Source organism: Spermophilus citellus (genome assembly GCF_964194105.1).
Source record: "Spermophilus citellus genome assembly, chromosome: 10".
Taxonomy (NCBI): domain Eukaryota; kingdom Metazoa; phylum Chordata; class Mammalia; order Rodentia; family Sciuridae; genus Spermophilus; species Spermophilus citellus.
In genome coordinates, this window is record NC_138197.1 from 126,854,419 (window position 1) to 126,871,396 (window position 16,978).

Consider the following 16,978-nt stretch of genomic DNA (forward strand, 5'->3'; position numbering starts at 1 on the left):
CTGGGGCAGGAAGGATGGGTGGGGCCAGGGGAAGGGGGAGGTGGTGAGGTGGCACTTGTGGGCCCGAGGGATGGGAGGTGGGTGTGGGGCAGGGCTGGGCTTGGGTGGCACCTGTTTTGGGTCTCCTGCAGAGCTGGCCCTCCCTGGGTTTCAAGAGCTGCTCAGATCCCGATGGAGGGACTGGGGGGTGGGGGGGCAACGGGACAAACTGGCACATACACAACAGATGTTTGTTCAGAAAAATACAGTAAAATCGTCATGCAGTGTAACAGGGAGCCTGCTTCTCGCCGCCCTCCGCTCGCTCGGCTTTGCCAACTGGGTGTGAGGAGGGTTGGGGGCGAGCTCGGGGCTGGGGGTCTGCGCCTGCGGTTCCATGCCAGCCCACCCCCTCTTCTCCCCAGGAGAACAGTCTTTTCTTTGCCAATGTCACCCCCAAAGTGAGCTCTGGGCTCAGCCCACCCCCGAAGTTGATGTGACAGAGGAGGTCAGCTGAGCCCCCTGGTCCTTTCCCAAGCCCACCAGCAGGGGGTGGGTGGAGCCCCCAAGGAAAGTGGCCTTCCTGGTCAGAGCCCCTCCCCCACAGCACAGGCCTTTGTCCCTTGCCACCATCACACCCCCAGTATCAAGAAGCCCGAGTGGGTGACAGGCCAGATCTGGGGGTCTCTGGCAGGGGCGAGCTGACAGGGCCCCTCGCCACCCCGGCCCCCCAGCCCTCCTCCACCTCCAGGGGCCAGCCTCGGCCTCAGGAGCCCGCCCAGAGCTTGTCCTGGGAAGGCCCTGGCTCTTGAGAGGGGCGGCCCCTGCCCGTCCCTCCCTCCCGCTCTGCTGCCGCCCACACTCAGCCCCCAGAGCCCCACGGTCTGCTCTGGGCACCAACTGCCAGGCACCCGGTTGCCACGGAGATGGGCTAGTGGGGGGAGGGGCCGTGGACCCAGCCTGCTCCCCCCCACCCCAGGGTGGTGGTGGGACCTCACTGTTTGTGCTTTGTTCGATGTTGGGTGGGGGTCAGAAGGGGAGTGGCCGTTTCCATGGTAACATGGGGCCCCCCTCAGGCTGAGAGATGGGGCGGCGTGGGGGGCCCTCCTTCCTCCCTCCTCTGGGTAGGCTGAGTCTCTGCCCTGAGACCCATGGTGGGGGTCAGGCGGGGGGGTGCAGGATGCAGGGAGCAGGCGGGAAGCCCCCTTCCGCCTCCCCGCTGTCCCCGAGTGTCACAGAACACTGCTACTCCTCCGGGGTGGACAGGGGTCCCGGAGGCCCAGAGAGGCTGGGGCCAAGGGTGTGGGGCCTGCACCTGAGACACCATGGGAGCTGGCCCACCCAGCGCCCTCCCCAGGCAGCTCCCCTGGCTACTTGGAAGACACTTGAAGGGGTGGTGGCATGTCCCCTTGCTCTGCTCTGCTCAGCTCCGTGCCCTGAGGGGACTTCCGTGGGCTTTCTGGAGAGGGAAAGCACCTTCCTGGTTCTCCAGCCCCTCGGTCACAGGCGGTGACGGTTCTGGAAGGGTGTTGGTGGACGGGGGTCCCCGGGGTGTGGCTGGGGGGAACGGCCTGGGCCAGGAAGCCGGGAGACTGGGTCTGACCTGCCACATGACCCCAGGGTCATCACCTTGCTCCTTGGGCCATCCATGAAGTGGAGGGAAATGGCACCCAGGTCCACCTAGTGCCACACCTCCAAGTGACCTGTCCCCGAGCTCGGGAGGTGGCCCTCCCTGCCCCCGAGGGGCTTCCGTCCATGTCTTCCGAGTCTCCTCTCCCCCAGTCCCGCGCCTGGCCCCCGTCCCCGCTCTCCTCTGGCCTCCTCGCCTGCCCCTGGCCCAGCCCCGCACGCCCGGCAGCGTCCCTGGGCAGCACAGTAAAGACGACTGATTTCGGTATCAGTTTGTAAACTTTAAGGAAAATGTGTCTTGTTTTCCTGTCCGTTATTGTCGGTGTTGGTTGGTTCACAGTCAGGTGGTGGTCAAGTGTGTGCGTGGTGCGTGCGTGCGGGTGTGCGTGTGCGTCCACTCCTCCGCCTGGGCCGTCTGCCCCTGCCCGCCCGGCCCCCGGGGCCCTCCCCCGGAGCGCCCTGGCCCTCCCGCTGCAGCCTCACCAGGGAGGAGAGGGTCACAGCTTCTGCTGGGCCGAGACCCCCTTCCAGTAATCCAGGATGTCGTGCAGGTCCTCGTCCTTGGCGAACTGGACCTTCTTGCGCAGGGCGTGGCCGGCGGCCATGTACACCTCCTCGCGGTGGTGCTTCTTGTAGGGCCGGAAGCGCTCCCAGATCTTGTGCGTGCTCTCGGACGAGTACTCGGGGCTGGAGGAGTACCCTGAGTAGTAGTGTCTGGGGGACAGCTGGGAGTAGGTGGAGTCGCGCTTGGAGCGGGTCAGCGGCTTGAGGAAGGACACGCGCTGGCTCAGGCTGTCGGCGCCCTCCTCGTAGTAGAGGGCGGGGAAGCTGTGCCGGTGCTCGCTGCAGTGGTAGGCGGGCTTCACCTCCAGGTGGTGGATGCCCCCGCCCCCGCCGCTGCCCCCGCCGCTGCCCGCGGGCACCAGCGGGAGCCGGTCCAGCGGGCTGTTGAGGGGGCTGCCCTTCTCGATGTACTTGGAGTCGCCCTTGGCCAGCCCCGGGGCGGCCGGGTGGTCGGGCACGTCCAGGCTGAAGACTTTGGCGCTCTTGATGGAGCCGCTGGACGACACGCTGCAGGTCTTGCGGGTGACCGCGGCGTCCGCGCTGAGCTGGCGCTGCAGCGGGTGGTGGGAGCTCTCCTTGTAGGGGGGAGAGAGGAAGCTGGGCCGCTCCAGCGCCCCCGGGGCGGTGGCCGTAGAGGTGGTGGCGGCTGGAGGGAGGGACTGGCACTCGAAGGCCAGCTCAGGGTCCCCACCACCACTGCCAGCCCCCAGGAAAGAGGCCGAGTCCAGCTTGAGGGCATCGATGCAGTTGTTGATGATCTGGTTGACCTTGTCCACCTCCTTGGCGATGGTGGAGATCTCCGCAGCCGAGCCCTGGCCGTTTTCCAGCTCCGGGAGGTCATCCTCTGGCCGGGCCAGGCCGTCCCCCCCTGCACCTGTGCGCACCTCGATATAGTTGCCTTTGGTGGCCACCTTGGGTGTGTCCAGCCCGGCCTCCAGCCCCTTGGAGGCAGGCAGCTTCTCTCCGATCATAGAGGGGATGGAGGACATGCGGGCCACGGGCAGCACGGGGGGCTCGCCCAGCTTCTGGGCGGCATGGACGATGGAGCCGGCGTCCACGTCAGCCCCGTAGCGCATCTCCAGGATGGTCTTCTTGACGTTGACGGACTTCTGCTTCTCCTCCTGCAGGCGCCGCCTGCGCAGGCAGTAGTAGACGGCGCCCAGCACGATGACCATGCCGAAGAGGCAGCCCAGGATGGTCATGATGTAGTGGGTGGTGGTGGAGGTGCTGGGCGCCAGGTCCCCGGGCACCGGGTCCCTCGTGGTGAAGGTCAGGCAGGTGTGGTTGAAGCGGCGGCTGTTGCGCAGCGAGGTCACACAGAAGGTGTACTCGGTGTGCGCCCGCAGCTTGTCCAGCGTCACGATCTCCTTCTTGTTCTTGAGCGTCATGACGTCCGAGAAGTAGCTGCTGTTGTACTGGACCAGGACGTACATCTTGCTGTAGGGGTGCGGGATGATGACCACCAGGGTGGCCGAGGTGAAGGTGACGTGGTGAAGCTTGATGGCGGGCCCCGCGGAGGCGTCCGTGGTGGACGAGGCCGGCGGCTCCACCGAGAGGATCTCGTCGGGGTTGAAGCCCGAGTTCTCGTCGGGCTCCCTCTGGGCATCGGTGGAGTAGGGCGTGGGGTGGCTCTGGGGCCGGGCGGGCAGCGAGCCGTTGCGGCACTTGGCCTGCAGGACGGTGATGGCGTTGAGGCTGTGGTAGGGCCGGGGCACGAGCAGCGGGTAGCCCGCGAACTCCCTGGGCGACTCACACTGCAGCCGGTCATAGTTCTTGGTGACGTTGTTGAAGATGACGAGCCAGGCGAGGAAGCCGAAGAGGTCGCACTCGCAGTTGAAGGGGTTGCCGGCCAGCTCGCACACCATCAGGCTGGCCAGGCTGGCGAAGGTGGCGCCGTCCAGGCGGCTGAGGCGGTTGGAGGACAGGTCGATGCTGATGAGGCTTGGGCACTCGGAGAAGGCGGTGGGCGTCACCACCTCGATGAGGTTGTGCTGCACGAAGAGGAACTGCAGGCGGCCCATGCCGCGCAGCATGCCCTCGGTCAGGTTGCTCAGCCGGTTGTAGCCCAGCTGCAGCACCTGCAGGCTGGACTGGCCCAGGAAGGCGCCGTCCTCGATGTAGGAGATCTCGTTCTTGGTCAGGTTGAGGTCGGTGAGGTTCCCGAAGCGGTTGAGCGAGGAGTAGAGCACGGCCTTGAGCTTGTTCTCGTTGAGCCGCAGGTCATGCACCGTGCTGTTGATATGCTGCGGGATGGTCTCGTAGGGCGGCTGGTTCTGGCTGCAGATGGCCAGCCACACGTAGCCCTTATCCCCCTCAATGAGCCAGCAGTCAGCACGCACGGCCCCCGGCCCGCACACGCACAGCAGCGCGGCCGCGCACAGCCCCAGGCGCAGCATGGCGTGGGCCTCGGCGGGCTGAGCAGAGGGCCAAGCTGGGGGGTGCCTAGCAGCCAGAAGCTGGGGCTGGCGGCACAGTCCTCCCGGGGGCCGCCACCATCTTGGGGGCGACCCCCAGCGTGGGGGCCCCAGGCAAGGTGGGCACGGCGGGTGCCAACAGCTGGGCCGGGGAGCTACCAGCAGGCACGGGGCCTGGCCAGGGTGCAGGCACCCAGAGCCTGCTACTGGCCGGCTCCTGGTCTCCGGGTGGGAAGGACCACGGCTCTCAGCCTCGACTTGCTCCTCCTCCTCCTCCTCCTCTTCCTCCTCGGGTTCTGGGCTCAGAACTTCAGAAGATCCCCACGGGAGACTGGAGAGCGGCACCAAGGGCACAAGAGACGGGGTCAGGAGGGAAGCGCCCCATCGGTCACCTGGTTCCTGAAAGGCAGCACCGAGAGGGTGACCGATCAGTGCCAGGGCCCAGACCAGCCCCATCGAGAGCTCCAGTGCAGGTCCCCTCCCCGGGCCTCCGTGACAAGGAGGACCCAGGGTCCCCACCACGGAAAGGGAGGGAGGGCTGGTGAGTGGCAGGAGGGGGAGGGGGTCCTCGGAGAGCAGGAGGTGGGGACTCGGAGTCCGGCAGGGCAGTCTGAGGCCCGAGGACAGAGGAGGAGCCGGGACAGGACGGGGACACAGGCCCACTCTCCCGCGCACGCCAGCCCGGTGCACACACTCACCTGCCGGCTGCACAGTGACCCCCACATGAGCCGGAACCCCATGGCACACACACGTGGACAGGGACACACGCTCACAAGCACACCTGCCATCTGTGCCCACGACAGACAGGCCGCACACACAGGGCACGTACCCAAGTGGGCACCCCCAAATCCGGATAAAGAATTAAGAAGCCCAGCAAAACGCCTCCCGTCTCCAGGCCCAAAGATAAATAATTCATTTGTTGTGTAACTGCTCTTGTTCCAAAAATAATTCCCTTGTCTCAGCTTCCGTGGGGGAGGGGAGCAGCCTGTGGCGGCCGTGGCGCCCCCTGCACAGGGGGATCAGAGGCTGGAGGCCTCCACGGGGGAAGGCCCACCCTCCAGGCAGAGCCCAGCCAAATGAAGGGGGCAGGAGCCAGGGAACTCAGAGACCTGCCCAGTGTCACCCACCCACTGCCCTCCAGATCACCCTAATCCCAAAGGGGGGTCCCCAGGCCTCTGGAACAGCATGGCCACAGCCCCAGAGGCTCAGAGAGGCAAGGACTTTCCCCAAGTAACACAGCACAGGCGGGCCAGGTCAAGGTCCCAGAGGCATGGAGCCCCGGCCAGCAGCCAGGGCCCCCACAGGCAGCCTCGCCAGCCAGTGAACCCTGGCCTCTCCATCTCCACCTCCAGAGAGCGGGCCTAGGTCTCCCTGGCTCTTGGACCAGGGAAGGACAGGGTGACTCCTGCTGCCCTCGACCACCACAAGGGCAGGGAAGGTGACCTGGGGGCCATGGCCTTGGGGCGTCTGAGTCAACGCTCGCTCTCCACGTGGGGAAACTGAGGCCCGGGCCCAGGGAGGCCTGGCCAGGTCACCAGCAAGCTGGACATAGCCCTCAGCCAGGCCCGGCTCCTTCTGCCCCAGACTGGAGGCAGCGTCCCCCCGCCCTGCGCAGCAGGGCCCAGGATGTAAAGACAAGGCCACGGACACCAGAGCCACAGAGGCACCTCCGCCTCCTCCCCCGGGAAGCGCCAGGAGGAGCTTAGAAAAAACACTTCGCCATCAAAGCCAGGCCAGCTCACGGCCTGGGCCCAGGGCCGGCAGGAGGGGGGGCGGCCACAGGACCCAGAGGGGGGCTGAGAGGGTCCCAGCTGGTGCTGTGTCAGAGGCTAGGAGGAGCAGGACATCTGAGGCCACCTCACACCCCCTGTCCCCTGCAGGGCCAGCTCGGGGTGCCACAAGGCCTCCAGGCAGGAAGGGGGTGCCGGGCGGTGGACAGCTTTCCTGTCCTTGGCCAGGCCCCACCAAGGTCTCAGGGCTGGTGAGACCTGCTCCCGCACAGTGTGGCTCCCCAGGGACCCCAGACCCGTGCTGTCCCCTCCGGGTCTCTGTCCCCTCCCACAGGCAGATGGCTATACTAGGAGCCAGTCCCCAAGCCCGCTGCCTCAGGGCCCAGCCGCCTGTCAGAGAGCCCTCCACGCACTCCCTCCTCTCGCCTGGGGACGCCTGGGGACCGCATTGGTATGCAGGTGCACACGCAGGTGCGCGGCTGCTCCAGCACTGGCGCAGGGCGTGCTGACGCGCACAGACGCAGGATGGGCAGGGGCGCGGGAGCACACGCGTGTGCACCAGGCCTGCGTGCGGTGGTCAGCCCAGGAGAGCGTGGGGGGGGGGAGGTGTGCACGGACCCCGGGGACCGTGCACACACCTGCCCTCATGCCAGCCAGCAAAGCACGTGTGCGCCCGCATGCCCGTGTGCGCCGCCCGCTCAGCCAGAGCCCCTCCACCCCCGTCCACACCGCTCCAAGGGCACTGCCTGGCCAGGTCCAGGCGGGGGGGGCCGGGGGGGGGGCTGAGGGGAGGCCGCGAGTCCTGCCCCGGCCTCCCCCAGCGCCCAGCCAGACTCTGATCTCTGCCCCTGAGCCCTCAAGGTGACCCTGCCCGTGACCCTGTCCCCTGCTCTTCCTGGTCTCCAGGATGGCCCTGGCCAGGCCCAGCCCCCACCCTCCCCGTGACTCAGAGCGGGAGGGGCTCCATCGTCCCGCCCCGTGCGTCCGCCAGCCTGTCCCCCCTGGGCTGCCTGCCGACCACCCGTGAGGCCTGAGTCAGCCAGAGAGGGGGACGAGAGGCCAAAAAGGCGTTGATGCAGCCCCTAGCCCCCCCGCCAGCTGTGCCCCCTCGAGGTGCTGAGTACAGCGGGGGAGGGGTGCTGGTCAGGAAGGTCCCCAGGGCCTACAGGCAAGGTCATGCCCTCCCGCCCCTCCATGAAGCCACCCTCTGACACACGCACTGGGGGGGCCTGAAGCTGAACACACCTGGGGCTGGGGGGCAGCGGGGGAGGGGGGGCGAGGTGGGGAAGGAGCAGAGCAAAACAAGACAGCCAGCAGGCAGACAGCAAGAGGGACCGGAAGGTGTGCGTATGAGCCAGAGGAAGGGAGTCAGGGAGACAGGTGACAAGCACGGGTGAAGGAGGAGACCCAGGCACCTGCGGCCCACCCCTCCTGGGGCCAGGGAGACACTAGGCTGAGTCCCTAAAACGCAGCCGGTGGCCGGTGAGAGGGAGGAGGGAGGTGACAGGAAGCAGCTGCCAGGGAGCCCAGGGCCACCAAGGTGCCACACTCTGGGGCAGCAGCCTGGGTGGGGGATGTGGCCATGGGCAGCTCAGGCAGATGGCACTGCCAGACCAGGGCAGGACGGCTGCAATGGCCTCCCCGGGCACGCGATGGCCTCCCTGGGCACCTGCAGACGGGAAGGGGAGCCAGAGAAACCAGCAAGGGCGGCTGCCTGAGGGGCAGGGCAGGCCAGGGACAGTCGGAGCCACGTGGGCACAGGACTGCCCTCCCGGCTCAGGCTGGTCTTCAGGCGACCCAGGTGGGCTGTCCCTGCCTGGCAGGTGCCACAGGTTCCGGGCCCCTCTGGGGATCCGGAGCCCTGAGCCTCGGAGCCAGACCTGGAGCCCCGTGGGCCGTCCAGCTGCCCTCAGAGGTCAGCAGGGGCCCCTCTGAGCCCATCCACCTTCCGAGTGACAAGGCAGGTGCCGCCCACACACTCCAGGGCATGGGGACGCCACAGGTGCTCCGTGCAGGGCAGATGGCCCACCAATGGGCCCCCTGGACTCCTGCTCCCGTGGGACCCTGGGGGCCTGTTGGGGGAGGTGCAGTCGACGGCCTGGACTCCCAGGAGCAGGACCCTGGGGCCTGGGAAGCCTCATCCTCCCTGGGCCTGGCCCAGGCTCCTGAGGTGCCACTGTCACCGCCCGTGTCGATGTGCTACCTAGGATAGGGGGACAGGGAGAGCTGGGGCCCGGCCAGAACCCTGGATGGCCACCTCGACTCTCTCTGCCAGGCCTGAGTCGGGCTGCCCAGGGCCACAGGCTGGGACACCCTCGGCCACAGGCTGGGTCTTCCCACTGACCCCCACAGGGCTCCTGGGGAGGCTCCCGGCCTCAGCCCTCATCAGGAAGGAGGACGCTGCACGCTGCACCTTCACTACTCAACTGCTCTGTGCTGAGTTACCACCTGGATTTCAGGTGCAGTGAGCTCCAGCTGCAGGGGACAAGAAAAGCAGGCATGGTCAGGCCAAAGGTGCTGGGACTGAGTGCTGAGCTGCCTGACGCGGCCACACCAACTGGCCTCTCTGGGCTTGGTCTCCCCGCCTGCAAAACAGTCGCAGGGTGCCTTTCCCAGGGGCTTATTTGTGATGGGCCTCCAGGCTGCGTCAACCCTGCTTGGCTGGGGCTGTGAGTCTCATTCTACAGACGACAAAACAGTTTCTGTCCTTCCCCAGCTTCCTCCCGAAGGCTGGGCTCACAGCTCACATGCTCTGGTCATCTGGTGAGTTTCCTGCCCGGTGTACGTAGGCACCTCCCTTCCGCTCAGAGGAAAGTGTGCACAAGCCTCCAGGGGCTAATCCCTCCACCCATCACAAGTACTTATTCCAGGTGGGGTGCACTCAACCCTAGGCACGCTCCTACCTCAGGACCTTTGCACACACTGTCCTCACTCCTGGAATGTCCTTCCCCGATAACCCCACAGCCCTCACCTCACTGGGGCCTCTGCTCAAATGCTCCCACCCCACCCCTACTTTCTCTCACACCAAATCTGAGATGACTCACTCATCTCTCAGTTCTGGCTTTGGTCCCTCCACGGCCATCAACACTACCTGACGTCATTTAGGTCTTTATCATGGCCACCTGCCTTACTCCATGCCCAGAGCAGAAGCAAAGCAGAACTTTATCCCATTCACTGCTGTAACTTCGTGCCGACAACAGGGTCCAGCATCTAGCGGGTGCTGGGTACACGGTGTGTGGAATGAGCGCTCAGGGTGAGGGCGAGGGGGATGTGGAATGTCCAGGGAGGAGCCTGCCACTGATGGGTGCCTCTGGTGAGTCAAGAAACGTGCTGGGTCTTTCTTTTAAGCCCTACAACCCCCCGTGGACGCCTCACTTTACAGACAAGGGAACTGAGGCTCGAGAGGTGCAGCGACCTGCCCGAGATCCACAGCCGAGAACCTGGCAGCCTGGGCTCTTGAAATCACCAGACTGTGGGATCCCTGAAGGGACACTCCACCCCTGGCTCACATCCGGGGACAAGGCTGTCAGCTCTGAGGCTCCTGATCCCTCCTCACAGTCCTGATTGGTAGAAACTTCATCCATTACCAAGCCAGCCTGGCTCCCGTGCTCAGGGGTCCTGACCTGCTGTCCCGGGCCACCAGGAGCAAGGCCAGTACCCTGTCCAGTGCCCCCATCCTCACTCTGTTCACCCAAGCTGAACAGCCTGCGTCCTCCGCCTTCTCTCCCTGGGCCATGGTGCCAAGCCCCACTGCCCTGGGGTCCAGCCGGGCCAGGCCAGGCTTTCCGCCCAGGTCCCCCCCCCCCCCCCCGCAGGGTGTCCTGTCTGAGCCGCGGTCTGCACGGGGAGCCTGGCCTCCCTCAGCCTGGCTTCCCTTCTGTGAATGCGGCGCAGTGCACCAGCCGGTGTCCTGACTATTCCCGAGATGTCAATCACACCCCGGCCCCTGCACACACAGCGCCAGGCAGCAGCGCCCTCAGAGTGTCCTTGGGCAGCGCTGGCCCCGCTGCGAGGTCTCGCCCGAGGTGCTGGATCGCGTCCACCCCCTTATCCCGTCCCATTAGCCTCAGCCGCTTGCCGGCTACTGCGGGTCTCCAGGGAGCTGGGCTCTGCCCCGAGCCTCAGCACCCACCGGCTCTGGCTGCACCCATGTCTTGGGGACCCGGACACCAGGCCCGGCTAGGAGCCAGAAAGCAGCTGGCTCTGGCCTGGGGACATGCCACCTGCCAGCCACAGGCCACCCACCTCACACAGTCCCAGGTGCTCAGGGCACACTGCTGGGCACCTCCCGAGCCACCGTCTGCTCGGAGGGGCTTAGGGACGGCACCCACAGTGGCCAGGCTGGAGTGCCACAGTGTGCTGAGCCTGGGTCCCCACACCCGGAGCCACAGCAGAGTGGGGGCCTGGCGCTGGCTGGTGCACGGTGGCCCACCACGGGAAGGGCACCCTCCAGGGTCAGAGACGCAGCCGTGCCTGTCACGGTGGCCCTGGGCACAACGGTGCCTCACCTCTCTGGGCCTCAGTTTCCTCATCTGCTCAGAGGACAGCAGAAGTGCACATGGATCCCTGGCTGGCCAGGGCCGCCCACCAGGCCTCTGTCCACTGCCCACTGTGTCCCCCAGACTCATCTGACCCTTGTGTCCCCTCTGCCTGCTCCCAGGGCATCACAGCCGTCGAGAGCGCCGAGCCCCATCCAGGCCCTGGTGGCCAGAGAAGGCTGCAGGGCTTTGGCTCAGCTGGGCACCGCTGCAGCCTATGGGGGGCCCACCCTGATCTGCACCCCATGCAGGGCCCCCGGTCACCACCGCCAGGCTCAGCCATGGCTCGTTGCCCTCAACAAGGAGGACATGCAAGGTCACCCTGGTGCCACCCAGGTGCCACCCTGCAGCCTGTGGAGGGGCTGCCTCCCGCCCCTGGGCCCTGGCCTCTCCTCCCAGGACCCTTGCCCACTGCCTGCGCCTCCTGACCCCTGCCCTCTCCCCGATGGCCTTCTCCTCCCCCGCTGGCTGGCGGCCACCCCTAGGCACTACTCACCAGTCTCCACTGGACCCGCTTTCACCAGTGCCCGCGCCACAGCTGCCTCTGCCTGCATGGCCTCCATTCATTCATTCAATAAACATTTATGGAGCACCTACTATGTACCAGGCGCCGGCTAGGCCCACCCTCCCGGCTCTGCTCCACCGCCTGCTCCTCCTCCAGGGTCCCCAAGTGGGCGTCTCCCTGCCTCCCACACCCTGGGCCTGGCCCAAGGCAGCAGCCGTGTGTCTAGGGCCCCCCTGGGGAGAAGTGGAGGCTCCAGGTGGCCGGGTGACCTCAGTGTGGCCGGCTAGGTGGCCCCGCCAGAGGCCGGGCATGTGGGAGGTTGTGGGCTGGGCCTGGGTGCTTGTCACTCGATCCCAGGGTCACAACTATTGTGTTCCTACTTTATAGATGAGGAAACTGGGGTCTCCGACCGCTACGCAGGGGTCGTGGCACAGGAGTGCGGGGCACCCGCTCCCCCTGACGGTGACTGGGAGCTACTTTGAGCTAACTGGCACCCTGAAAACTTGGGAGGTTTGATCTTTAAAAGCCCCATTTCTGGAATCCACTGATGACCTTGGAGGACGTGGCTGTCCCCATCTCCATCCCTGCAGGACGGAGCAGGTAGGGCCATCCTCCCCCTTGGCCCTGGGTGCAAGGGTTTGTGAGGTCAGCAAGAGGGACCTCGGAGTGGACACACTCAGACTCTCCACCGATGGGAGGAGGCCTGGGACCTGAGGGCCTCCTTCCCGAGCCCCTGGCCTGCCTGGCGGTGACTCTGAGCTCCGGCTGGACCTTGTCATCCTGGGGGTCTCTATGATGAGCCAGATCCAAGTGCTCCAGGGTCGACCTCAAGGCCAGTTGAATCCCGGCCTCTGTGGGACTTGGCGCTGCCCCGACCTGCCCACGCCCCTCTTGGCTCTGAGCAGGCCCACGGGAAGAATCCCAAGCCAGGGCCACTACAGTGGCCATGAGGTGGGCCAGGCAGTTTCTCCTGGGCTGCGGGGTGAAGTTGGGTCCCTGCTGGACACAGCTCCCCAGGCTTCCTGTCAAGGCTGCAGGGACTCCAGGAGGCCCGAGGCCTGGCTCCTCCACAGGGCCTGTACCGAAGTGTCCCGGGCACTGCTCACCTGGCCTGCTGGCTACCCCCTGGCCCACCCTCTCGAGGCCCTGGGCCAGGCTGAGAAACCCTGCCCAGGGCCAGAGCCCACCCACTTTCTGTCTCCTCCTCCCAGGTGGTCACTGGGGCCAGCACAGACGCTGCCCTGGAGGGTCCCATACACTCTCCTGGCCCTGAAACCAGCTTCTCTGGGGCGGGCGGGGGCGGCCAGCCCTGCTGAAGGGCACCCGGGCCAGCCTGGGGGTGGGGGCTGCAGCTGCGGCTCAGAGAACAAGGAGGCTCTCTGTCAGGGCCTCGTGCTGGGGGGACAGGGCCCGGAAGCACAGGAGGGCTACGGTGACTGTGGTGACTGCTGGCTGGGCAGAGCCCGAGGCCGGGATGATGACAGCTCCCACCTGCACCAACTCAGGTGGCCCCTCCAACAGGACCTGTCGTCTCTCATGTTCTCCTGGAAGGGCAGGGGTCACGTCCAGCTCACCCAACTGAGACCATGGGCCGGGTTAGTTCCCTTTCTTTGAGTCTCAGTTTCCTGTCCTATAAAATGGGACAAGAGGGGCCCTAGCCAGAGGGAGGAGTGGCCGAGCAGGATCTGGCACGTAGTAGCTGCTCAGTTAGCTTGGCAAACCTGCAGCCCAGGGCCAGGGGGCAGCCCTGCGGGGCCCACAGCAGGGCCACATCGCCCATCCTCTTACCATGACAGCAAGAAAGGGGGGACCTGGCCCTGAGCGTGGCACCCTCCGGTCCTGGGGACAGGGCGCCCCTCTCTGCCTCTGACCCTGCCCTCTCTCAGAGGCCAGGCCCTGCAGAGGCCTGCTGCCTTCAGCCTGTCCCCGGCCTCGGTCTCTCCCGCTGCCAAAGCACAATGGCTGTTATAATTAACGGATTATCTCAGCACGACAGCTGTGGTCCTTTGAAAATTAGGTTGAATAACAAGATCCTGATGTACAGTGATTCCTTTTCATCTCTCCCTGCCTTCAGCCGCCTTATGCATGCGAACAGACACCGTCCCCTCCTGGTCTCCTCTGCTCGGGCTGGACAGGGTTCTGCTGGACTAAGGCCTGGCACCTTCCCTGGGCAATGCTCCCTGGCTTCCCCACTCTCTGGGCCCAAGCAGCAGCCTGGCTGAGGGGCTCCCGGCTCTGCCCTCCACCAACCCACGCCCCCCACAGCCTCCCCCCCTCGCAAGCTGAAATCCCCTGGCCCAGCTGCCCCTGGAGCTCCCCTCAAACAGGGTCCCCACGTCCCACCCCGGACCCTGCCTGCTCCTCTCCACGCTCGGCCCCAGCAAGGGACATGCCAGCACCCAGCTGCACTCCTGGGAGTCTCTGTGCCCACCGTGCCCACTGCTCCTGCCCTGGTCCTCTCCCCGCCGCCGGCACCCCCATGGGTCTCTGTGCCTCTGATCCTGAGGCCTCCACCCCCCGATCTAGCAGAGAAAGAGCTTTCTAGAATGTCAGTCTGAGGGGCACCCCCTGCTGGCCGGGGACAATTCCAAGGGCATCCAGAGCCAGCCTCTGCTCTCCCCTCCTGCCCTCTCCTGGTGAGGGTCTCCCTGTGGGGCACCCCAGCCCACAGCCTTCCTCCATCTCCTCCAGAACCCTGACTGCTGCTCCCCTGGACGGAGTCCTCCCAGGCAGGGCCCTGCCTCTCCACAGCCCAGCACCAGGTCCCGTAGGTGCCCAATAAACATCTGTTAATGAGTGAATGGACAGGCCACCCGCCCTGTGAAGAAACCGAGGCTCAGGTGACCCCTGGCTCGTTCCCTTCACACGCGGGAGGAAGTGAGGATGGGAACCCGGCTCTGGGGCTTCAGTGCCACTCGGTCCCTTCCATCCCTGGTGACAGCCGTGGACGTCAGCTTCCACACAGGGCTCGGGAGCGGGAACCTCCCTCCAGCCTCAGGTGGGTGTCCAGGAGACAGGGTCCCAGCCTGGGCTGCTGTCCCTTGAGTTGAACTAGCACGTGACCCTCAGCCTCAGTCTGCTCATCTGTACAGTGGGAAGGAGCCACCTGGCCGCCCTCGGAGGGCCACAGGGCACACACTCGGGTCGCTACCTCGACCTCCAGACCCAGCTGTGCTTCCCTTGCGCCCCCCGACCCCAGGCTTGGGGTGGGCAGGAGGGAGAGGTCCCCCACAAGAGGTCGTGGAGCAGCGGGGGTGGCCTCCCTTCCTGAGCCTTGGTGGGCGGGCCCATTAATGCCCACCTTACGGGGCCTGAGTGAGGACGCAGGCCCCACCGCAGCCACTCGACTGCCAGGCTCTGCAGAGCAAGACCCCGAAGTGTGCCCAGGAGAGGAGAAGGGCATGGCCGAGCAGGACCGCCTGCTCCTGAGTGTCCCTCCAAAGCCCACCAGGCTGCCACTGCCCCAGGAGGGAGCTCGCACCCAGCACGTGGCCTCCACCCCTCGCCCTCTCTAAGCTCACTCCGTGGGTCCCCCATCCCCTGTGAAGTCCCAGGGGTGCCCAGCTGCACGTCCTCCAGGCCTGGAGGTCATCTCTCCCTGTCCCTGTACCCCGGGGCCTAGACCTAGCTCTCTCCTGGGAGCAGCCTCCGGGGTCCCTTCTGCAGGCACAGCGCTGGCTCCCTGCTCTGCCCGCCCCCTGGGCCTGGCCCGTGGAGTCCTGGGAGGTCCTAGAAGTCATCTCGCCCACCTCTCCTCCCTGTACTTCCCGAGTGGAGAAGCGGAGCCCGGGAGGAGCAGAGGTCCCCAGGGAGGCCCTGGGCCCCGTCCCTGCGGCTCCAGCCTCCTGCGTTCCTCCATGCTGAGCTGAGCTGGGGAGCCCTGCCTGACTCTCCACGCCCCCTCCAAACTCCCTGAGGACGGGACCCCCTCTCTGCACCCCCCCAGTGCCTAGCCTAAGGCCTGGCGCATAGTAGGCACTCAGTAAATGTCTGTTGAATTGAATTGCGCTCAGGGTGGCCAGTCGTCTCTGCTCTGGAAGAGAAGCACACAGTTAGTGGAACTGTCCCCAAGGCCACCAAGGGGCAGGGGCCACACTGAGGGAGTGAGGAGCCCCACCTACCCCAAGGACCCCGCGGGCCCTGGGGAGGGGCCTGGGAAGAGAGCGCATTCAGACTTGGAGGAGCCGGATTCTGCCCCAAGGCAGCGGGGCCCTGGAGACGCAGGCCGTCCCTAAGGCCTCTCTGGCCTCAGCTGTCAAATGCAGACAGCATCCCAGTCCCCCAGGCTCCAGGACCACTTGTGACGAGGACCACAGAGAGGTGAGTGTGCACAGTGACTCCCGGCTCACAGCACAGAGGACGGGTGGGGGTCCGCCCGCTCTACAGATGGGGAAACTGAGGCTTGAGAGGCCACGCAGCCCCGCCCCCCCCACCCCTTGCCAGGTGCCGGGTCTCCCTGCAGAGCTGGCGGGAAGAAGGCGCGGGGCCACAGCAAACTGCAGAGTCGCTGCGCCCACCAGAGGGTGACCACGCCCAGCCCAGGTTGGCCAAGATCCTCCAGGCCAAGAGCCCAGCGTGAGCCCCGCTAGCGGGAAGGGGCAGCTGAGAAGCCAGGTCCCCCCCTCCCATGGGACCGAGCTCTGGTTCCACAGCCCCCCGGCGGGTTCAAAGCCGGCCTCAGATCTGAGGCTGCCAAGGCGGGCGCAGGCCCTGAGCTAATATAGATCAGTGGGGACTATAAATACACAGCCGGGCGGGTGCCGGGGCGGCCAGGGCCGCGTGAGGTGGGGGCTCAGGCCCGGCCCTGCCACAGCCCCCCCTCGGGCCCTCTGTGTCCCGACCGCGACGGCTGAGATGGTTCGCCAGACAACGCAGGGCTCCGGGCCCCGCAGATGGCACGTGGGAGGCCATCAGGGCCCAGGCCAGGGACCTGGCGAGGACAAGAGAAGAGGGATCTCCCTGGCTCTCCCCGGGCCAGCGAGGGTGGGACCTGGCCACGGCCTGCTCACTGGCCAGAGCCGTGGGCCGGAAGCCACCAGCACCCGCTTCTTCACACCCTGGAGCTGAGAGCTGGAGGCCAGCAGGCTGGCCTCGGAGAGGGCTCTGGGCGACAGGACGTGAGCCAGCGCTGCAGGCCTGCCCCACTGTGCCAGCCCCCAACCCAGCTTGAGGACCAGCTGCTGATCTCACATCTGTGTGTGCTGGAGCAGGGCTTCGTGGAGGGCAGGACCGGCGGGCAGTGCGACCCACCCGGAGACCAGGCCCAACCAGAGCGCGGAGCTGAAGGGAGGAGCGCAGAGCCCCAGAGGAGGGCCGTCAGGGCGCGCAGCCAGACGTGGCCAGCAAGGAGCCCCGACCGGCCAGGCCCCACACCTGGGGAGGACGAGGGTCCACAGCTAGAGCGGCCCGACCCCACGGCTCCCCCGTCCAGGGCGGGGAGATGACCCCATTCTCAGCATCACCACAGGAACAACGTGGGACCGCCTGGGCACAGGGGAGGGCCAGCACCGTGGCCTCCACCCCAGGGCAGGATGCAGACCTGGCTCTGGTGACCTGGTGGCCTGGGCGTGTTCCAGTGTCCCCAGGACCCATCCCCTTCGCCTCAGGCCATTGCTGCTCCGA

The 16,978-nt window shown here is 66.4% G+C and overlaps 1 protein-coding gene across 1 annotated transcript; it reads right to left on the reverse strand.

The window, feature by feature from the left end:
• Positions 1–2,102: 2,102 nt before the first annotated feature.
• ELFN2 (extracellular leucine rich repeat and fibronectin type III domain containing 2) lies at positions 2,103–4,565 on the reverse strand (the record flags this gene model as incomplete). The annotated part of the gene is made up of 1 exon (XM_081311924.1): positions 2,103–4,565. The coding sequence occupies one exon, from the start codon at positions 4,563–4,565 to the stop codon at positions 2,103–2,105; it is 2,463 nt and encodes an 820-aa protein (XP_081168050.1).
• Positions 4,566–16,978: the final 12,413 nt, after the last annotated feature.